This window comes from Caretta caretta, chromosome 4 (assembly GCF_965140235.1).
Source record: "Caretta caretta isolate rCarCar2 chromosome 4, rCarCar1.hap1, whole genome shotgun sequence".
NCBI classification, from domain to species: Eukaryota; Metazoa; Chordata; order Testudines; family Cheloniidae; genus Caretta; species Caretta caretta.
This window is the reverse complement of record NC_134209.1, coordinates 129,893,804-129,916,471: the sequence shown is the minus strand read 5'-3', so window position 1 is coordinate 129,916,471 and position 22,668 is coordinate 129,893,804. Positions and strand designations below refer to the sequence as shown.

Genomic DNA, 22,668 nt, shown 5'->3' with positions numbered 1-22,668 from the left:
CCCTGGCATGATCCTGTCAATCTTTATCACAAACAAATGAAACAAGGAATTAAACAGTCTTATCTACAGGCCTCTTCAGGCCAGAAAGCTATCTGACAGGTAACAGAAGTTCTGTGAGGTGGAGCAGACCATCTGGCTGGTCACCCCTACAGGACATTTAGTTTCACCTTCTCTCCTCGCTCCAGCGTGGGGTATACACAGCACATCTCCAAGTCCAATAAATTTACAGTCTCCTACAGATGTGCTAAAAACACAGGCCACCTGTTCAGTTTAAGGAGCAGGTGAAAGATCATTGCTGAGGAGATTAATGTAGTAAGGAATATGGGTCTGAAGGAGTAATCGGAAGGAGGAGAGAGCAAGTGACCTGTCACCCACACTGTTTGGTACTGTGAAGGGATAGACAAACCCCACTCTGTAGAAGAAGGGCCCATGCAGCCCTGACCCACTGCATCTGCACAAGTTGGAAGAGGAGCTTTAAAAGGGGAAGTGGAGTAGCTCAGTGGCAGGCAGGCAGTGGAGGTGAGCTGACATGCACTCTGAGCTCCTGAGAAGGAGCACCATGGGAGCTCTTGCTTCCTGAGGCCTGATGACAGTGACCTGACCCAGCCTACAAAGAAGGGACTAGTGGCTTTTGAAGGTCAGAAACTTTATTTTTATGTTCAGTTCTTTACTTTAACCTGGGAGAAAAGCAGGCTTGTAGGAAGTGATCCAGGGAGGCAATCACATAGCACCGCAAGGTGCAGAGCTTAGCTGCCTAACATCAGGTCCTGGATCAGAGCCTGGAGGAAAAGGTGGGTCTGGGGTCCCTTACCAACCCCTAATTAGGGGACACTATGGAAGCCTATCCCTTGGCAGGGCACCTAATTGATGGAAGAGCCTGAAGATACAAGAGTCCACATCACGAGACCTGACCCAAGGGGGAAGCTCTGAATCCCTCACTTGATCCTGAAGACTTCCCTGATTGTGGACCCTTTATGCATACCCCAAACGGGACGGAGCAAGCACAACCTGGCTGGAGGGCTGAGTCACTGAAAGGACAGACCACCAAAGGGTGGGCCGGCTGTGAGAGAGGGGAATGTCTAGGAGAAAGTCAACACCCCTCATCCAAAAACTAGGCAGCGCTGTACTTCACAGGTACCTTAGATGTTTCTGTGCCATAAAACCCTGATTCAGACATGGGGCCTGAGCCAAAAAAACCCAGATTTGATCATCTCTGAATTTTAGGTTGAAGAGCTTTGAAATGAGAACCTGTATCTGAATGTTGCAAATTGCCCCAAACCTGATAAAGTCCCAATTCCAAATGAACACTCTACATTTTCCAGTTACTACCTATCTCTCCCCAACCATTCATCGAGTAATACTTACTGCCTCAGTTTCTTGGAATAGCTTCAAATGTTCCTTCTTAGTTCTCCTAGATGTCTTTGACCGACAATTTCTATTGCTCTACTCAGAAAGCCCCTACTTGACATAATGGGAAATAAAGTCTTGCTGAAAATACGACAGTTGGATTCCTTCACTTCCCAAAAATACCAGGAGCGAAATGGATGTCTTTCAAATGCAGAATTATATGCACAATGATCTCCTAGCACTTGATCAAAGTTCTTTTCCTTTTTCAATTAAGTCTCCTATGTTGTATTTCCACAAATTAGACTTTTTATTTTTCACTTAACTACTGTGAATTACATTTTTATTCTGCATTTGTGCTGTGTTCAGGAAGGAAATTTGTAAAAATAAAACCAAACAACATATATTAAGCATGCAAAGGAAAGGGAGGGACTATATCTCTTTAACAAGGAACAAAGCAAAGACCAGGAGAATGCAGAAGTTACATGTCACTGCAAAAGGTCAGCTTCAGAAATCAATTGAGCTCTCCAAGTTAAACGTCAAAGAAATTATAGGATACACTAATAATACAAGACTGTCTGTTCAAATATTAACCCATTCTGCCTACACCACTCCTTGACCTTAAGAAGTAATTATCCCACATGCCACGATAAATCCACAAACAATTCATGACAGTCTACAACTCACTCATTGCCACATATAATTCACCAGTATCATATCATGTACTGGCTTTGCTAAATTGAATGGAAGTTAAATCAAAATAAGGTTTATGCTATCTTTTTCAAAAAGCAGTCTTCCATGTACTAGGGGAACCGTATTCTGTCAATAACTCAAACCTAGTGTGTTTTAATAACCATACCTGCTAATAAGAACAGGGGATGCCTTGCAAGCTCAGTACAGGGAGAGGTAGAAACTAGGTTTGGGTGGCAGGTCAAAAGATTGGCAAAGAAAGTGTCTGTAAATTAGATTTTCACTAAGAGACAAACCTCTTTCTCTAACACTATACAATAAAGCGCATACAAACTGTATTGATTTGGGAGTGCTGGCCTCGTCATGAACAACAATACTACTTTGTATTTATATAGCAGTTTTCATTTTTTAAAAAAGTAAGTATTACCCTCATTTTATGGATGGGAAAACTGAGGCAGAGGAAAGTAACATGACTCGTCCAGAATCACATAGTACACAATCCGGTGCCACTGAAGTCAATGGCAAAACCTCCAATGGCATGAGTAGATTTGGCAGAACTAGATTTGTATTTTATTTGACTGATAATATCCAGAGAAAGACAAGGCTGGTGAGAGCTAATATCTTTTATTGGACCAAGTTCTGTTGGTGAGACAGACAAGCTTTAGAGCCACACAGAGCTCTTCAGAAGAAGAATTGCTCTGTGTAGTTTGTCTCTCTCCCCAACATAAGCTGCTCCAATAAAAGATATTACCTCATCCACCTTGCCCTCTAATATCCTGGGACTGACACGACTGCAACTATGCTGCATACACATGATACCTATGTTTACTTTTAAGTTTTTTTATTTTTATCTATTTTAAATTTTCACAATTCTGGGAAATTATGGGGGGAATCAGACAATAATTATTTAATGTTGGCAAATGTTGAGATTTGAAAAGTTAAACTTTATTAAAACAAACTGTCAACATCACACGTCAAAATATACAACGATAATATTCTTAAATCAACCAATCATACCTATTTTTATTATTCATTCATTAGTCCATTTGTAACAAGCCTAATGCAAAAGTCTAAATAACTGGAGTTTGACTCTAATTTTCTCAAGCAGCATTTTTCTCATTTTCCCCATCTGTACATTTCTATTATATTCAATGGAAATATTTATCATTTTGTGTCTATGGTGAAATCAGCATTTATTGACATTTACCAACAAAAATTTAATCCGTCCTAATCATGCAATAGGGGCTGTTGTGAGATTAATCCTTGAGGGGGCCATTTAGGGATCTGAGCCAAAAATTGGGGATTGGTCCTGCTTTGAGCAGGGGGTTGGACTAGATGACCTCCTGAAGTCCCTTCCAACTCTGATATTCTATGATTCTATGACTGCTGACTCTCAGTCCCCTCACTGACTCTTAATTCTATCTACTTGATGGGAGTAGTCTCCTACAGTAAACCAATTAGTAGTATTCATCTGTACCAGTTGAATGAATTCCAAGTTTATAGGCAATACACTGTCCTGGAAGCTATAGACCAATCAGCACTGAGTTCAAGTTTCACAGCAACATGACATAATGATGTTGCATCAGTATCTGGATGTGAGTAGACTATCACATACTGACATGGTATCACCACTAGTGGGTGCAACACTATTATGCACTGATGCAGCATCACAACATGTAGATGCAAATGTCAGAACATCACAACTCAGCCTCACCGCAAATACAGCAAAACCTATCTTAAGCAACCACTTAGGGAACAGACAGAAAAAGCCTGCTTAACGGAAATTGTCTCTAACAAAGGGGGAGCCGAATTCTACTTGACATGTTTGGACATATTCTGGAGTGGTCTCTTTAAGACAAAAAGTTACTTACAAAAGGTGGCCTCATGGAAGTTTCATTGTCAATTATTTTGCCCTGCAAGACAAATGGCAAAATGTGGCACCCCTATATTTATCTTCAAATGGTTGCAAAAATGTCTCAAACCATTCTTCTGACTAGGGAAGTGTTATCTCCATGGGAGATTTCCCTTCTCTATGGTGTATATTTTATACTTAAGCTAATTTTAAAGTACCATCAATCTAACTATTATACAGATAGCCCACTTCCTCCTTATTACATCAAGGTTTCTGTGTGGTTCATCAGGCATGTAGGTTTTGCCTGTTAATGTACTGTTTAGATTTGGAAAATGTGAAGTTATTGATTAGCATAGCAAATAGGAAGCTTAGCTGTTCAGCCCATTTTACTAATAAATCAACACAGCCACAGAGAATGTCTATTTTTCTCTAATATGAACAAGACTTACATTCCTTATGTTGCGTAAGTGCTCCTTTAGCACATCCATAACATCTGGAGCATTGGGAGTCAAAAATATTTGTCAAATGTACATTTAAAGTATGTTCAGAGCAAAATCTGTAAGGATTCTCCCCATAAAATCCCAAGGACATTAATTCTAGAAACTACAAACACTATCCAGGGGTGAACTAAATTTGTCTTTAAAAAACCCAGCACACATCCCAATCACAATTTCATACTATGCATTATCACTTGTAATTTATCTCAGTGAAACTGGTATGTAATTACCATCCCTATTACTCTATAACTAATCCCCTTCCACGTGAAAGGTTTCCTTTTTAGTTGACTGAAAGGTTGATTCTATATAATACAGGCATTGGGTGGCTCGATCACATCACTTCCAATCCACAGTCATACCTTATTATTTCAAGGAATAGAAGGCCACAGATCAGACTCCATTTTTCTGTAGTGCATGTATAATTCAAGGATGCCTGCACCCGTTTTCTACAGGCAATATTAGCAGAAGAGAGCAGACAATTAAATTAGTTCCATTATTTAAAATGTAAGAAAATTCAAGGTCAGTGGACATATGTGCAGCCCACCATAGATTAGGATAAGCCCTGATGTGGTGAACTCGTAAGACTATTTGATGTCACGGGTCAGTTCAAAGGCTGTCCTGTGCATAAGTGCATCAAAATGAACAAATTAATGCCAGGCTAGTTGCACAGGTCCACTCTCCCTCATCATTCATCTGCAGCCTCTCCTCAACCATATCAGCACGATAGGACCAATATCTTTGCTGTCATTTGCTGCAGGTTTCTCCTGAGTTGAAGGGGGTGTCACAGTGTGTGGAGCAAGCATTAATGCTTCCTCAGTTTTCCATTGGCTAGTGCACAAGCTTTTTGTCTGGGAGGAGGTTTAAGGGGGTGAGATATGTCACTTCATGTGGGGCCTTCCTGGCCCCTCCTTTGATCCCACACACAGTGGGCAACAGAAATAATTTGCAGATGCATAAGATGGCTACACAGAAAAGGACCAACATCCTACTTAGCCCTCTCCCTCCCGAGCAAGGACCCACCATGGCTTTCTGAAGGGATTTGTTCTCCTCCACTGTGTGGTCTGAAGTCTACCCATCAGTTTATCCTGTAATTGATTCTGTTACGTAATCCCTTTTCCATGCAGCTGGTGAAAATAACACGATTCTAACAATGTAACATTTGCATTTACAAATATGCTTCTTAATAAAAGGAAATATAATTATGTGAACTTTTAACACTGTAAACCAGTGTTTCTCAAACGTGGGCACAAGGGGCTCTTCTTGTGGCCACAGACTCCTGGATGGTGCTTCAGGCCCGGGGTGGGGTGGGGGGCAAAGCAGAGGCTCCTTCCCTGGGGCTGCCTGCAGGGGTTGGTCCCGACCCCTGTCTGAAGCCAGAAACACTGTAGGAGCAGGCAACCAATGTGAGTTCCCCACCTTCCCAGAGGCAGTGAGCTTCAGGCTTCCAGCCTGGGGTGGTGGGCGGCAGGCTCTAGCCATGCGGCAACAGGCTCTGTCCCGCAGCTGCAGGGTTTTGGGCTCCATCCCTGGACTCATCCTCTGTCATCACCTCAACCCTCGCTGCCTCCTCCAGCCCCCCATTGCTCCTGACCCCCCACCTCCTTACCCACCTCATCATCCAGGGCTTAATTTGTCCCCCAGCATGCCGGCGCTGAGTAAGGCTGCTGTGAAAAGTGATATTAACAAATATAAAAATATCACTTTTCACAGTAGCAGACTTCCTACCTAGCAATCTAAAAAAAAAAAAATCAAAACATGCGAAGTGCCTTATTTATGTTTCTATTTTATATTCAGTAAAGAATAGAGACAACTGTACACTATTTTTATCACTGAGTCTGAAAAAAACCCCTACATAAATAAATTACAATGATTTGGACATGTATATGTGCTTATTTGTTTGTTTTTCCTAAAGTTAATTAAGTATTTTAGGAAAAAATTGTCAGAGAGGCCACCAGCAAGAGTTGGTGGCCACCCTCTGAGGCCACCAAAAATTTTGTTGCGAGAACCCCTGCTGAAAACACTGGGTTAGAGAGGTAAGAACTGTCACTTTTCCACAACTGGTCTTCTTAGAAAAATGCAAACCTGTGCAGCCCCCAGGGATTGAATATTTTCAGTACAGTTTCAGATTCATTCTGTAAACTGCACTTTTCAGTCCATTGGATTGTACAGCATGATAGCTAGTGAATGTGCCAAGTACATTCAATGAAACTCTTATTCAAGTTAGGAGTTTGCATATTAGTGCAGATAGATAAACTCAGCCAAAACCTTGAACTAAACCACAGCCTTTTGCCACTTTTCACATTGACCTGGTTGCATTCTATTTTAAAAGCTTCCCCACCGTTTGCATACCTCTCCAGCCAGCTGTAAAAGAGTTGCCTTCCAGATTCTTTACCACAGAAAATCATTCAGTTGCACAAGAAAATTGATATTGATTATGAGAATTATATAAGAAATATCATTCATTACTCTCTAAGGATGATGTGGAATAGAATTAAAATTGTGATAATTAATATGCAAAAACCCTGCACACATTTTTTGCCTCTGCTTCTTTGGATGCATTTTCATCCTCCAAATGCCGAATGGGAGTATGTGACTGCTTGTTCTTAAATTTAAGCATATATGTAAGTCCTTTGCCAGACTGGGGCCAGTATGCTTTGCACCTTGCAAGACTGAGACCTTATAGAGAAGCAAAAAATAGAATTTTTTTTATTTAAATCCATGGAACTAAATCAGTGTGAGAGGAAGATCAGGCATACTGTGTCTGTGGATGACTCCAGGAATAGAGGAGAAAACTAGCAATTTCATGTTATTTCTAAAACAATTGTAACAAGTCCCTCAGCAGGTGCCAGACTTTGCATAGGGGAGAGGCCAGTGGCTTGCCCCATCCACACGTGCTCCCTCTTGAGCCAGGAGTACTGCAGACAACAAGGGATAGCCTCTAGGTCTTGTGCTCTTCAACACTTTGCAGCTGAGCTATGGCTGCCTCCTGATCAGTTCAGTGGCTCAGGATTTTGGCAGTGGGATGCTGGACCAACCAGACTGGGATGAATGTGCCATCCTTTCCAAATGGCCTTTGTGAAACAAATTGGTGGTCTTAGTCAAGCACCATTCACCACAAAAGCTACTATCATGATGGCTGGCATGGCTGCCTCTGGTATTTTTTTGCATGGAGACTGAATTCCTTATCAGTGTGGTTCCTCCAAGCCAGTTCTGAAGTATATTAGCAGAGCAGCTTTATTCCGCAGCTTGTATTATGCCTGTACCAAGAAGGACTTATTTCTAGAAATGTTCACTCTGGCACCTTTAACAGGCACTAAAATGTAAGGAATTTTTTATGTTTAAAGTAGGTTGACATCTTAAGAGCAAAGTACAGAGCATCAAATAGCACATTCATAGAGGACCAAAATGAAATGAATTTAAGAGCTGAATTCTAATATAGCATTAAACTGCTAAAGAGGGTCTTTGCGCTAAGTGCTAAGTACTTTGAGTTACCCTGAACATAAATCAGATTTTTCTGAGTTTGGGTTAATGTGCCATTTTTCTATGTATCAGAATGTCCTTTGTTCATGAAATTCAGCAGCAATCCTGCAACCACTATTCATTTTCTTTCTTTTTTTCCCTCCAAACTGGCAGATTTACATTATCCTTGATCCCCGCAAGCCTGTGCAGGTTTTAATTTCATGTAGAACACATTAGCTGGCTGAGCTGTGCAGAATTTTCCATAGGTTTCCCATCCTGCCTCATCCTTTTGTCTTCATTCCAGAAAATTACATGAATAAGTTTTGTTTATTATTATTTATTATTTCTTTTTGGCCCTGAAATAATCTGCAGAGCCCAACTCTGAGATGCATGCTGCTCAGAAACAATTTTGTGCCTGGTGGTAGATCCACTTTGATGAATAAGAAAATTGTTACCAGCTTTGCAGCAGATTAAATATATATTATCTAACTCGTCTACTGCTTCAGTAGGTCACGGAGACTCCAACCACAATACCAGGAGAAATAAAAACAGCACTTAATCACCCAGGCAGGTTCCTTGAGTTTATCACTGATTTTTGATTAGGCAGAACAAATAGATAACTACAGCTAAAATTGTCTGTCTAATCAATGGACCCTGCATGAAATCAATTCTCCTACTTTACCCTGTGGTTGAAAGGAACTTTTCAAGATAAAATTCTTTATTCATAAATGTCTTATTGCACTTATTATTTACAATACTTTACATAATTAAAACAGCAAGAATTGTAAAAAATTTTTTTTATAAATACCATGTTTCTTTGCATTCTATTTTCCATTCATCACAGGCAGCCACATTTAACTGGTCAAATTCACCTTTGTTTATAGTTCATTTCACTTCAGTTCTTCATGCACTAACCTAAATGCTACTGGGGTCACCAACAGAGCAGGGGAATTTTTAAATAAAAGTTTAAAAAATATATCTTTTCAGTGATGTAAGATCATTCCCTGAAGCTCAGCATGAGAATTTCCATCTTCTTCCCCAGTGGAGGGATTGTCAACCATTTCCACAGCACCAGCTCAGCCCAGCCTTAGACCTCACCAAAGAACTGCAAAAAAGCTGAGAATCTGTGCATAGAATGAGGCAGGGGGAATAGGGCCTGTAGCCAGCTCAGCTACACCAACCTTAGTGTAGCAGAACCCTCTCAATGTGAGCTCCAGAGGAAGCTGCAGGGAAGGGAGGATCGGGCAGTACAGCTCCAATGCAGCCGCCCTGCCAGGGAGGCCAGATGGAGTCAGGAGGCCCCGAAGCTGATGCAGCAGGACAGACCCTATGAAGAGATGGTCATTTATCTACAGTGGATTACAAGATTTGCGTGGGTCTCAGAGGAACTACAGTTTCTGGGGTCTGAACCCCACTCCTTAATCAATGGCCTCACAGACTACACTCACCCCTGGGCCTGCCCACAGTTTTTGTCCACACAGATATTCTAAAAATTGAAAGATCATAAGATCATCATTGCTTGGCATTGTCCCTCTAAAATGTATATCCCATTTCCAGAGGTCACAGTTCTACTGAAGTTCATCAACATGTTTGTGAAAATTACTCCTTTATATTTTAGCTCTGGAGAATGTGCTTTACTGAACTAATTACTGGAGTCTTAACTCCTCTGTGAGAGTTTTCTAGCCTGAGCTACTGGATCTCTAGGAAAGAGGAATACTTTCTTGCCACATACCTTTTTTTTGTTGGTGGGACAAATGTAGAAATTGTCAATGACTGTTGTAATCCCGGGCTGCAGATTCAGCTTTGTATATAATGTCCCAAAATCCGATGACCTGAAAGAAACATTGAACAGCTATAAGTGCTTCCCAAAGGCCCCAGTATTTCAACCATCTCTGAAATGTACTTTGTTACACCAGGTATCTACTTTTGATGCTTCCATACCAGCAATTTAGTTTTCTATGTTGTTAGGTCATTAGGTAGTAGAATGGACTTGCAACTATCAAGCAATGCTCAAGGCTTGAGAAAAAATTTTGGCCTCTCTGTATTATCCAATTCTACAAAGTGATAGAGTTGTACTGATGCTATACAATATGCTTACAGTCACAGATGTAAAACACATACAAAACCACAGGAATTGTTATGACTTCAGTACACGTCCATGACCACAAGCAGATAAAGAAGAAGCAATGGTCTCAAGTTGTAGCGGGGGGGGTCTAGGTTGGATATTAGGAAACACTATTTCACTAGGAGAATGGTAAAGCACTGGAATGGGTTACCTAGGGAGATGGTGGAATCTCCATCCTTAGAGATTTTTAAGGCCCGCTTCACAAAGCCTTGGCTGGGATGATTTAGTTGGCGTTGGTCCTGCTTTGAGCAGGGGATTGGACTAGATGACCCCCTGAAGTCTCTTCCAACCCTAATATTCTATGATTCTATGAAATTGGCACTGATATTTTTAGATAAACCTGTGAAAATGCTTATCATCATTGCAGTACCAGAGGCCTCCACTGCAGTACTAATGGCCTCAGGTTATTTACCTAGGGTGTATTTAAAGAGGCTAAATCCTGCTCACCATGAATTTACTGAAAGAAGCTGATTTCAGAGGGAGTGTGTGCACTCAGTGGGAGAAGGATTTAGCACAAGATGTGTAAGACTGAAAGTAGACTTACTATGAAACTATCTTTACTGAAGACATCCACACATCTGTTTCTTTTTCAGATCATCAGTGCAGTACTGAGACTTAAACAGCAAAGCAAATGCTTGACCTCCAACAGGTTTTAAGCACAAAACTACACATGTGTGCTACAGCTAAAGGTAGCGTGCACGCATAGCCTTGTTTTCATGGAAGAACTACAATTAGTCAAACCTTTGTGACTATTTTAAGTACGTATCACTGCAGTTACTGAACAAAGCAAACAATTTATCAAATCTATAAGCTAAAAACCTGAACCCTAAACATCCTGGACCAAATCCTGTATTCCTCATTCATGGTTCAGTTGTGCCACATGACCCTCCGTATTTGGGATTTTCCCCTCTGAGGAAGCCCGATCAGTGCAGCTCAAAGGAGTTCAGGCCATAGGGGGCACTTGCCTCACATGGATAACTCTCGCCCCCAGACGATTCTAGAGGAGCCAGTTGGGTTTATGTGCAAGCCCCTGTGACTTGGGGGCAGAAATAAATCCTATCTCCCAATGGAACAATTTGAAAGAAAATTCAGCAAGATTATTTGATTCCTTGCATTCTGCTGTTTTCCTGTTGATCAGCTCTCTCTATTGTCACTTACTCCATATCACTAAAGACAATGGGAACTTGACCGAATACAGCAAGAGTAAAAACTGAGCAAAGAGCCCAGGAGCTCCTTGATTGTATCTCCAAAGGGTAGCTCAAAGCTTAAGCGTTGCTTGAAATTACACCAGTTAGAATGGTCCTCTTGGGACCCCTTTGCTGTGAAATGTCCAGAGCACTGCATGGTTTAGCCATAGCTCCTTCTACCCTGGTCATGCCCTAGTCCAGCGAGGGATGTTTCTGATGCTGGGGAATGGGGAGTAGCTCATACAGAGCAGCGATGCCCATTTTTCACCACCCAGAGATTCCCCTCAATCAGAAAAATACATAGCTTAGGGCAGCTTTCTGTTTTCTTTGCACTGGCATAAAAGGGATGAAGTCATGGGCCAGGATCTTGCCCATGGAAACAACCAACAGGACATTTCCATTAATTCCCTTCTCTCTTCACCAACCCAGAAAAAAAGTAAGGCAGGGACTGTTACATGTTATGGATTTATACTGACTGATCTAGGCTTCTGCACATGCACACATACTCAGCACCCTCATGCATATATTGACATTGCTTTGGGATCAAATTTCAGGTTTATATATTTTTATAGTGATTTCTGTGTGGCTTTGATCCTTTCATTGTACAGTGTTGCATAACCTGCCACTATACAATGATGTATTTATAAAATAAATGTAATCTGAGCAATTCACGCTTGGACAAACAATTACGTAGAAATCAAATACATAGTGACCATACTGTTTTATATTGCGTCAGTCTAACTAAAATACGGAAAAAAATAAGAATGGACAGACTCTAAACCTAATTTGGTTGAGGTGATGGACAAAACAGTAATTAAAGTTACAACTAAAACCTGCTGGCATCAAGCAGGCATACTGAAATTATACAGAACCAAATGCAAGTCATAGATGGGGAACTAGTGCATTCTGTAGGGAAAGGAATGCCAGGCCACTGACTTGCCCAGGGGCAAGTTCATGACAAAATTCTTTTAAAATTCTCCAATTTTCATAGAGAGATGGTTCCAAGATTCCTGCAAAAGAGCCATCAGAGAGTACCAACTCAGGAGGAACTATGTCTGCATTTGTATCAAGGTAACAACTGAATGATCCAGGCAGAGAAGAACAAGGAAGATAGCCCATTTCAAAGATACTTGTCCAAATATTCCCGCTTAGTCTCACTACTCAGAATAAAAGACCTGAATTAAGTGAATAAAGTTGTCATAAAAGAGGAGTGTGACAGGTTTCAATCGGTCCTCCAAGCCCCTAGGGGGAGATGGAGAGTTATGGTCCCACCAGCGGGCCTTAGTCACACCTTTTGGGCACTGGGGAATTAGCGGGAAAGGTGTGCTGGCCGGAGTCTGCCGCGCGCCCCTCAGGCAGGGGAGCGCCGGCACGAGTCTGCCGCACGCCCCTCAGGCAGGGGAGCGCCGGCACGAGTCTGCTGCGCACAGTTCTGCTACCCAAGGCAGGTTGGCCGGGGTAGGGGAACGCAGGCCCACCCAACTCCACTGCGTTCCAGCCCAGGGCCCTGACAGTGGCGGGGGCCAAAGGTCCCACCGCTCGGTCAGCGGGGTGCCATCCACGCCCACTGACCAAACACACCCACCACACGGTGCAGTTCTGCCCCTGGGCTACTTCCTCCCTAGTCTCTCAAGTGGGTCTCTCCGGTCCCTCCAGCTCATCCGGGTATTCCGCTGCTGGCAGCTCCAGCTCCCCCTCTGTGTCGGACTCACGCTGGCGCGGGCTACAACTAAACCCTTCCAGGTCCTCCGGGTACTCAGCAGCTGGCAGTCCTGGTCGCCCCAGGCCTTCCTCCCAGTCAGGTTCCTCCTGGCCCAGGGCCTCCCCTGGGTCGGGAGCAGGATCGCGAGGGAGCAGCCAACAGCCTGTGTCTGTCTCCCTCCCTGGTGCTCTCCTCACTGGGCAACGGGCCCCGCCCTTTGTACTTCCTGTCCCACTCCTCCCCTTCCGGGGATTGGCATAAGCTTGGTCTGGCCCCGCCCACTCAGGCTGAGAGGGTGGCTCTTTACCCTCTGGTTCGGAGGGAAGCCACCCTGGCTCCCTACAAGGAGGTTATGACTTCTGAGCTATTTCCAGACTAAGGCAAGATCATTTTAAACAGTCAAATTCTTGTATTTTCTGGGACACACTAGCTGTGAAAAAATCAGAGAAGAAGAGTTTCAAGCAGATGTATGGTCTAAATTCATCTTAATATCTGTACTGTGCCCAAGCAGAAGGGTCCAGATTGGCAGAGGTGTTGTGTTAAGGGCTCTTGCTGTATCCACAAAGTTTATTTGGAACTCTGCCTGGAGGGGAGAAGGAATATCAGCATACCTTATGACCTGAACAGCATTCACATTTGCCAGCACAAATGGTTCAAGGAAAAATGAGGATCTTCTGTCCGAATCTGTCAACAACTGGAATTTCTACAGTCCAGGGAGAGCAGATCACATGACAAAATCAGAGCATGTGTTCCAACATGCACAAATTGGACAAGTTTATATTCAGGAAGATTACAGTGCAAGGTTAAACTTCTTACTGTCCTCCCTCCCATGCAATACCATCAAGTCATACTCTCTCTGTCCTTCCAGCTGCAGCGTACTTATAGTGACATCCTTCCTCTCTTCACTAAGCAGAATCCAGTTCCCTATCCTTACCACAGCCTTCTTTCACCACACCAGTCACCTTGTCACTCTACCCAAGCTCTGTTATTCTTCCGCACTTCAACATCCTTCCACTATACCAGCAGATTCAGATGGATTCTCATTCATATATGGAAGAGCAGTCAAGTTCCACATGAAGGTCTTCTCTCTTTGGACAACTATTTCTGGGGCAAACGAAATTGTAAAGAAAGCCAGTAGAATCCATGGAGAACCCAACATCTCCTGCTGTCTTCAGTGAATCAACCTACCTTCATCTTGATTTCAATGGAACTATGACAATTTACACTAGCTGAGGATATGCCCCATAGTTGCTCGCCAGGGAAATTTTGTCCTCAGAAAGTGACTGAATATGTCAACTACAAAGTATTACTAGGACATATTTGGATTCTCCCAAAGTTCCAAGTGACATTTAGGAGCATCTTATTTGAAATAAGTTTGCCATCAATGAGTTTGATGGCTTTTTAAAAAAATGAATAGATTTACAGACTATTAAAATAATAGGCACGCCATTATCATAATGGACATGCCACCTGCATATGATAGCTTATAAAAATACAGATGGAGGGACAGGGAGCAGTGACTTACAGGACATCCAGAACTTGCTGCTTATGCTGGATTTTGTCACTGAAGGCTAAAAATGGTAACTGCAGCGTTCCTGAGAGCACTCAGGCCTGATCTAAGAAAATTATTAAAACCATCTGCTCATCAATAAACTCATTTTCAGTAAACAAAACATGGGTTAAGAATGTTAACATGATTTTGGAAAATAACTGTTAAAAGATATCATGGAAAATTTTGCAAATAATGGAAAATTTCCAACATAGACTTCTTCTTTTAAAAAACAATGTTTGATTTTTTTTAAAAGGCCATTTTTGACAAAAAATAATGCAAAAATTTTCAAATAGCTCTTCTGCATATCACTCCTTTTTAAGTAGGCTCATTACTAGTTAACAACAAAATATATGTAACGGTAAAAATTCAGAATTGGTGCTTGCCTGTGTAACTCTACTTATGTTAAAGTTGCACTTGCTTAACACCGAAGTCTGAAATTCCAGTTCTCTTCTGTCCTCTATTTATGGAGGTGAACTGTCAATATATTAAGCACCATCTGTAGCTTAATGATTCACAGAATCAGTCACAAAAACTACCAAGCCAAATTTCAAAGAGATCCTGTAACAGAGTCATCAGTGGTTCCTCCCCTAGAGAAAGAAGTGGTTCGGGACTATTTAGAAAAGCTGGACGTGCACAAGTCCATGGGGCCGGATGCGTTGCATCCGAGAGTGCTAAAGGAGTTGGCAGATGTGATTGCAGAGCCATTGGCCATTATCTTTGAAAACTCATGGCGATCGGGGGAAGTCCCGGACGACTGGAAAAAGGCTAATGTAGTGCCCATCTTTAAAAAAGGGAAGGAGGAGGATCCTGGGAACTACAGGCCTGTCAGCCTCACCTCAGTCCCTGGAAAAATCATGGAGCAGGTCCTCAAGGAATCAATTCTGAAGCACTTAGAGGAGAGGAAAGTGATCAGGAACAGTCAGCATGGATTCACCAAGGGCAAGTCATGCCTGACTAATCTAATTGCCTTCTATGACGAGATAACTGGTTCTGTGGATGAAGGGAAAGCAGTGGACGTGTTGTTCCTTGACTTTAGCAAAGCTTTTGACACTGTCTCCCACAGTATTCTTGCCAGCAAGTTAAAGAAGTATGGGCTGGATGAATGCACTATAAGGTGGGTAGAACGTTGGCTGGATTGTCGTGCTCAAGGGGTGGTGATCGGTGGCTCCATGTCTAGTTGGCAGCCAGTATCAAGCGGAGTGCCCCAAGAGTTAGTCCTGGGGCCGGTTTTCTTCGATACCTTCATGAATGATCTGGAGGGCTGTGTGGATTGCACCCTCAGCAAGTTTGCAGATGACACTAAACTGGGAGGAGAGAAAGATACTCTGGAGGGTAGGGATAGGATACAGAGGGACCTAGACAAATTAGAGGATTGGGCCAAAAGAAATCTGATGAGGTTCAACAAGGACAAGTGCAGAGTTCTACACTTAGGACGGAAGAATCCCATGCACCGCTACAGACTAGGGACCGAACAGCGCGGCAGCAGTTCTGCAGAAAAGGACCTAGGGGTTACAGTGGACAAGAAGCTGGATATGAGTCAACAGTGTGCCCTTGTTGCCAAGAAGGCCAATAGCATTTTGCGATGTATACCTAGAGGCATTGCCAGCAAATCGAGGGACGTGATCGTTCCCCTCTATTCGACATTGGTGAGGCCTCATCTGGAGTACTGTGTCCAGTTTTGGGCTCCACACTAAAAGAAGGATGTGGAAAAATTGGAAAGCGTCCAGCGGAGGGCAACAAAAATGACTAGGGGACTGGAACTGGGGCTGAGGGAACTGGGATTGTTTAGTCTGCGGAAAAGAAGAATGGGGGGGATTTGATAGCTGCTTTCAACTACCTGAAAGGGGGTTCCAAAGAGGATGGCTCTAGACTGTTCTCAGTGGTAGCAGATGACAGAACAAGGAGTAATGGTCTCAAGTTGCAGTGGGGGAGATTTAGGTTGGATATTAGGAAAAACTTTTTCACTAGGAGGGTGGTGAAACACTGGAATGCGTTACCTCGGGAGGTGGTGGAATCTCCTTCCTTAGAAGTTTTTAAGGTCAGGCTTGACAAAGCCCTGGCTGGGATGATTTAATTGGCGATCGGTCCTGCTTTGAGCAGTGGGTTGGACTAGATGACCTCCTGAGGTCCCTTCCAACCCTGATATTCTATGATTCTATGACCACGTCCAGTTACCTACCCTGGGTGTTCCCTCACAGGCCTCACTTCCTTACTATTTCCGGGAGGTGCGCTGCCCTTTGTGGGCCTTCTTAAGTCTCTCCAGATGGGGGATCAAAATGAAAGCCACAAGCCCTGACATATTCAGGGGTATTCCCTCCCTATGTTCCCAGCAAAGAGGGGGATCAATGAATCTACAGTGCTGCCTGCCAATGATCCAGCACCAGCATAGAGGGGAATTAGGCAACCACTTGGGCTGGACTCTGAGTCAGACTCAACCTGTCCATCTTACCCTGGGAGTCCGCTGTACTCTCCTCAGGGTCGGGTTTCAGGTCCCCTGGCTAGGAGTTCCCTCTCCGGGTTCAGGAGTCACTCCTGCAGTCTGCTGCTTAGGGCAATCTTCCTCGTGCACCCCTGGGTGGGGACTGCAACTTCCTCCCTTTTGAAGGCCTCCTCTCTATCAGTCAAGATTGACGGGGTCAAAGAGGCAGGGCTAGCCCTACCTTTCTTGTCCATACATCCCAACCCAGCTTCTAATTTTGCACCTGCAATATCCCGAGCAAAATAAGCACAAATTATTGTGTATAACCATGTTATATGATTCTGCAAGGAACGGACCTGCTCTTCGGAAGTGTTGAGAAGCCATCAGTCTCCACTGACTTAAGTACCTGACGAAGATTATTTGCGCAAACGCTGAAGCTGGAGGCAGCATGGCAAATAGAATGTCCAACTTTGATCATTTTAGGGAAGTTTCAAGTTTAAAAGGACTTCGCATATGCAAACAGCTGTCATTTTTCAGTGTGTAGTGAGGAAAGGATTTCCTGTTACACATATAGATCCTAGCAGATGTAGCTTTTCCAGATGGGAAGGACCCCACCTCTGGAAGTAACTCTGGAAAGCTGAAGACTGTGTGGTTCCTACCTCCAGGAGGGAGGGAAGCTGTTTTGAGGGAAGAAAACCCTCTTCCAGTAACAAATAGATTTTTTCTTTGTTTGTTTGTTAAACTGAGCTCAGACCAGTGTCGCTATTCTAGGGATTTTGCATGCCTATGAAAACGCACCAGTAAAGAGACATGTAACATTCCTGATTTTAATGTTTTCAAATATATTGAACATTTTGATCCCCCATCTAGAGAGACATGTAACATTACTTTAAAAAGCTACTCAGATGTCTTTGGTGGGGATAGGTTGGGTGGAGTCTGCAGCTGGAAATTGCTGATGATCCAAAAGCTCAAAAGAATTCTGGAGCCAGAAAAAAATAACTATGCTTACCATGCCAGATAAATTCCCCTGAGCTCTCTCTCCTTTCTAAAACCCGTGAAGTAGGTGTTTCAAGGACACAAATTAGTTTAAAATGCCCATGTGTTCAACTGGCGCAAAGAGTGAAGAAGGATTTTTAAAAGTGTTACACAGATAAGTGTTGCTTATTTGTACTGGATGTGATTTCTGCTTTTGCTTTACCAAGGGACAGGAACTTTACAAGCCACAGTGAGAAGCTGTGAAGGATTAACTCAACTGATTTCTTAGATCAGGCCTGAGCTGCTGCTCTCAGGAACACTGCAGATAACATGTTTAGCTTTCAGTGAGAAATTCCAGCATAAGCAGCAAATTCTGGATGCCTTATAAATCACTGCTCCCTGTCCATCTGTGCTAAAGGGTATGAATTTCCCACAAACACACACACACTTTTTTTTAATGCAGCACAACTTAATGAAGTGGGATTCAGGAATCAAAAGCACAAAAGCCTTCAGCATTCAAGGCACGTTCCATTCAAGACATAGAAGCAGAGATAAAGCCACCAGATTTTCAGAACTGCATTATTACTCATGTACAAACTCAGGCACCAGCAACAACCTTTTTCTGACAGGCCACAGAGATAGTACTGACTGCTTTAAAAGTGTATGTCCCCACTGAAATATATGCCATTCTCCCGGATGGGTTTTCTTAAAGAAAAATCACCTCTCTCAGTAATAACACCATGTTGAAATAACACTCATTTAAAGGAAATAATAGGATTACAGCAAGGACAGCACAGTGTATTTTTAACTTATGACAGGTGTATTGATGTGAGCTCCAGCAATATCTAGGAAAAGCTACCAAGAAGTCTAGAGATGGGCCTTCACCAAACCAGAGATCTGAACAACTCTAAAGTTGGGAACGACCCCATTTGGGCTAGAATTAGTACTAGAAGTAGTATACTAGAATAAGTATAGTTATATACATTCTACACTGAGGACTCACATAATAACCACTCAATATTACTCACGTTTCATTTTGTCAGTCATTTTTATTATTTAAATATATAAACTGTTACTTATTAATATTTTATTCAAAGTTTAAAAATAAAACTGCAGAGAGACTTCTAGTTTCCAATTTAATAAATCACTAACATTTCAGTCACAAATGTTTGCTCTCCATTTTTCATCTATTCTCAAGAAAAGCACACTGGGAAACGAAAGGGGAGGTCACTTATAAATGCGTTTCCTGACATGCCCTCTTCTACTTTGTCCCTCTGAGGGTTAACTCTAGCTTTCTTTCAGCCAAAGGAATCTCTATGGCGAAGAGGGCTTCTGTCAAATGGCAGATTTCTGTGGAATCCAGGAAAATTACAATGGAGATGTTTCAAGAGACACAAGGATTATTCAGCAAGCCAAAATTGAAAGCATTTGAAAATAGGGCTGTCAAGCGATTAAAAAAATTAATTGCAATTAATCACACTGTTAAACAATAATAGAATGCCATTTATATTAATGTTTTGGATGTTTTCTACATTTTCAAATATATTGATTTTAATTACAACACAGAATACAAAGTGTGCAATGCTCACTTTATATTTGTTTTTTATTATTTTTGATTATAAGTATTTGCACTGTAAAAAAACAAAAGAAATAGTATTTTTCAATTCACCTAATACAAGTACATAGGTAATCACTGCTTTGTAGTGCAATCTCTTTATCGTGAAAGTTGAACTTACAAATGTAGAATTATGTACAAAAAACTGCATTAAAAATAAAACAGTGTAAAATTTTGGAGCCTGCAAGTCCACTCAGTCCTACTTCTTGTTCAGTCAATTACTCAGAAGAACAAGTTTGTTTACATTTGCAGGAGATAATGCTGCCCATTTCTTGCTTACACTGTCACCTGAAAGTGAGAACAGGAGTTCTCATGGCACTGTTCTGGCCGGCGTTGCAAGATATTTACGTGCCAGATATGCTAACCATTCGTGCTTCAACCACCATTCCAGGGGAAATGCATCCATGCTGATGATGGGTTCTGCTCGATAACAGTTCAAAGCAGTGTGAATCCACGCATGCTCATTTTCATTATCTGAGTCAGATGCCGCCAATAAAAGGTTGATTTTCTTTTTTGGTGCTTCGGGTTCTATAGTTTCCATATCGTAATGTTGCTCTTTTAAGACATCTGAAAGCATGCTCCACTCCTCATCCCTCTCAGATTTTGGAAAGCACTTCAGACTCTTAAACCTTGGGACGAGTGCTGTAGCTATCTTTAGAAATCTCATATTGGTACCTTCTTTGTGTTTTGTGAAATCTGCAGTGAAAGTGTTCGTAAAATGAACCACATGTGCTGGGTCATCATCCGAGACTGCTATAACATGAAATATATGGCAGAAAGTGGGGACATAATTCTCCCCCAAAGCGTTCAGTCACAAATTTAATTAATGCATTATTTTTTTAATGAGCGTCATCAGCATAGAAGTATGTCCTCTGGAATGGTGGCCAAAGCATGAAGGGGCATACGAATGTTTAGCATATCTGGCACGTAAATATCTTGCAAAGTCAGCTACAAAAGTGTCATGCAAATGCCAGTTCTCACTGTCTCATGACATTGTAAATAAGAAGAGGACAGCGTTATCTCCTGTAAATATAAACAAACTTGTTTGTCTTAGCAACTGGCTGAACAAGAAGTAGGACTGAGCAGACTTGTAGGCTCTGAAGTTTTACGTTGTTTTGATTTTGAGTGCAGTTATGTAACAAAAAAATGTACATTTGTAAGTTGCACTTTCACAACAAAGAGATTGCACTACAGTACTTGTATGAGGTGAATTGAAAAATACTATTTCTTTTGTTTATCATTTTACAGTGCAAATATTTGTAATAAAAATAATATACACTTTGACTTCAATTACAACACAGAATAGAATATATATGAAAATGTAGAAAAACATCCAAAATATTTAATAATTTCAATTGGTATTCTATTGTTTAACAGTGCGATTAAAGCTGCGATTAATTGCAATGAATTTTTTTTAATTGGGATAATTTTTTTTTAGTTAATCGCATGAGTTAACTGTGATTAATTGACAGCCCTATTTGAAAAACAATGAACAATAGATATACTGCTCTTTTCATGCTGGCTTTTAGCTAGGAGTTAATAATAACTTAAAGATGCTGTGGGAAAATTCTAGTGATAGCTGAGCATCTCATGATTCAATTCAGATGTACATTACAGTACTATGGAAAGCTGCCTCTTTTTGTAAATGTACATGCTCATTTATACAAATAACGTGACAGGCTTATTGGATCTGTTCCCATCTAAACTGGTGATCTGGACAATTTGTTTGAAAACTCCCAGATAATACTGCATTCTCATTTTCTCCCCCCTTGGCTAATTATCCAGCCGTACTCAAGAATGGCTAAGTAACATTTCTATTTCAATTAAATATCACCTTCTTCTTCTTGTTCTTCTTAGTATCATGGTTATAGGGCTACCTGCAAGTCTGTTTCCTTCCTGGTCTCTCTGAGCGTATGCCCTCAGGTGTCAGGCCTTGTTCCTTGTCCATTCCCAGGCTTTTGTCAAAAACCAGTTCTGGAACTTGGGGCTTCTCTACACTTAAAACACTGCAGCATGGGGCAAGATATATATGGTAAATGTACTCATGAAGATTGTCACTGTATCAGCCACCAGAGAGGAGTGTACAGTAAAACTGGGCAAATAACTAATTTTTCAGTCCAGTGGCAGTTCCAGGAAAATAAATCAATAAACAAATTGCTTGGGATCTAACCAAATCTGGAATGTTTCAGTGAATTGAAAAGGTCGATTTCAAGTCTGTTCCACAGCAAGGATTTGAAACTGGGATTTTCCACAATCCAAATGAGTACCCTATGTACTGGATTAAAAGTTATAAGGGAGGTGGGCAGCATTATCACCATTCATGGTTAAAACTATTAGTATGAAATTTGCAAATTGTTTTGGGTTGACCAAAATTGCATTTTTCATCAAATAAACTATTAGTCCACAAATTTTGCCCTGCATAGACCAGCAAAGGACCAGCAGCAACTCCCAGATTTCCCTATGTTCCTGTCATTTTACTGACAAGAACATAGATTTAAGGCTAGTCTTCTTTAGAACAAGGAACTTTAATTCCAAAATATCTGCTTAGAAAATAAAAAAAATTAATATAGTTGCAAGTGGCCATTCCAATTCTGAATTCCTGACATTTTGATCTTTTGGGGGATTTGGAACTAAGATTTTTAGAAAACACTCTTAATTTGACTGTCCCCAGTGAGAAAAAAAGGAGCACTCTTGCTATTGCACTGAAAAGTTGATAGGTTAGGTAGGACTTCCATTTGGAAGTAGCTGTTTTGCCATACTTCATCAAAATATCAGGTATGCTGGACAGCACACATTGGAAGGCAAAGACCAGAACATACTTTAAGTCCAGCAAGTAAGGGGTCTTTAAATCGAATAATCATAGTGCTGTACAGTGGCATTGCTAGTGGCAAAGAAGACAGGGCCAAATCCTTCTCTCAGATGACAGATATGTATCATGTAGCTGATATTTTCTTAGTAATTTCAGATTTAGAGCTAAAGAAACATACAGAAGTGGGTCAGGCTAGCACATCCCCAAGTTAGAACAGGTTAGACAAACATCTGTTCAGGGATGGTCTAGGTACATTTAATCATACCCCAGCCTGGGTGGGGGGATAAATGGGGCGACCTCTTGAAGTCCTTTCCAGTTCTACATTTCTATTATTTCTATAATGCGATCTTCAATGTACATGAAAAAGTCGAGATGGGTTAAGTTTTAGTTTAAGTAGTAGAGAATCCAGCATCTCATCTATTAAGGTCTCACCTGGGAATGG

At 41.7% G+C, this 22,668-nt stretch overlaps 1 protein-coding gene across 5 annotated transcripts in view; it reads right to left on the bottom strand.

Moving 5' to 3' along the window:
* SORCS2 (sortilin related VPS10 domain containing receptor 2) overlaps positions 1 to 22,668 on the bottom strand; it is an 843,749-nt gene that overhangs the window by 336,574 nt on the left and 484,507 nt on the right. For all 5 annotated transcript variants that reach the window (XM_048848940.2, XM_075128050.1, XM_075128051.1 and 2 more), the window contains exon 3: positions 9,575 to 9,674. In XM_048848940.2, the coding sequence (XP_048704897.2) occupies positions 9,575 to 9,674 (100 nt within the window). The remainder of the gene's footprint in view (positions 1 to 9,574; positions 9,675 to 22,668) is intronic.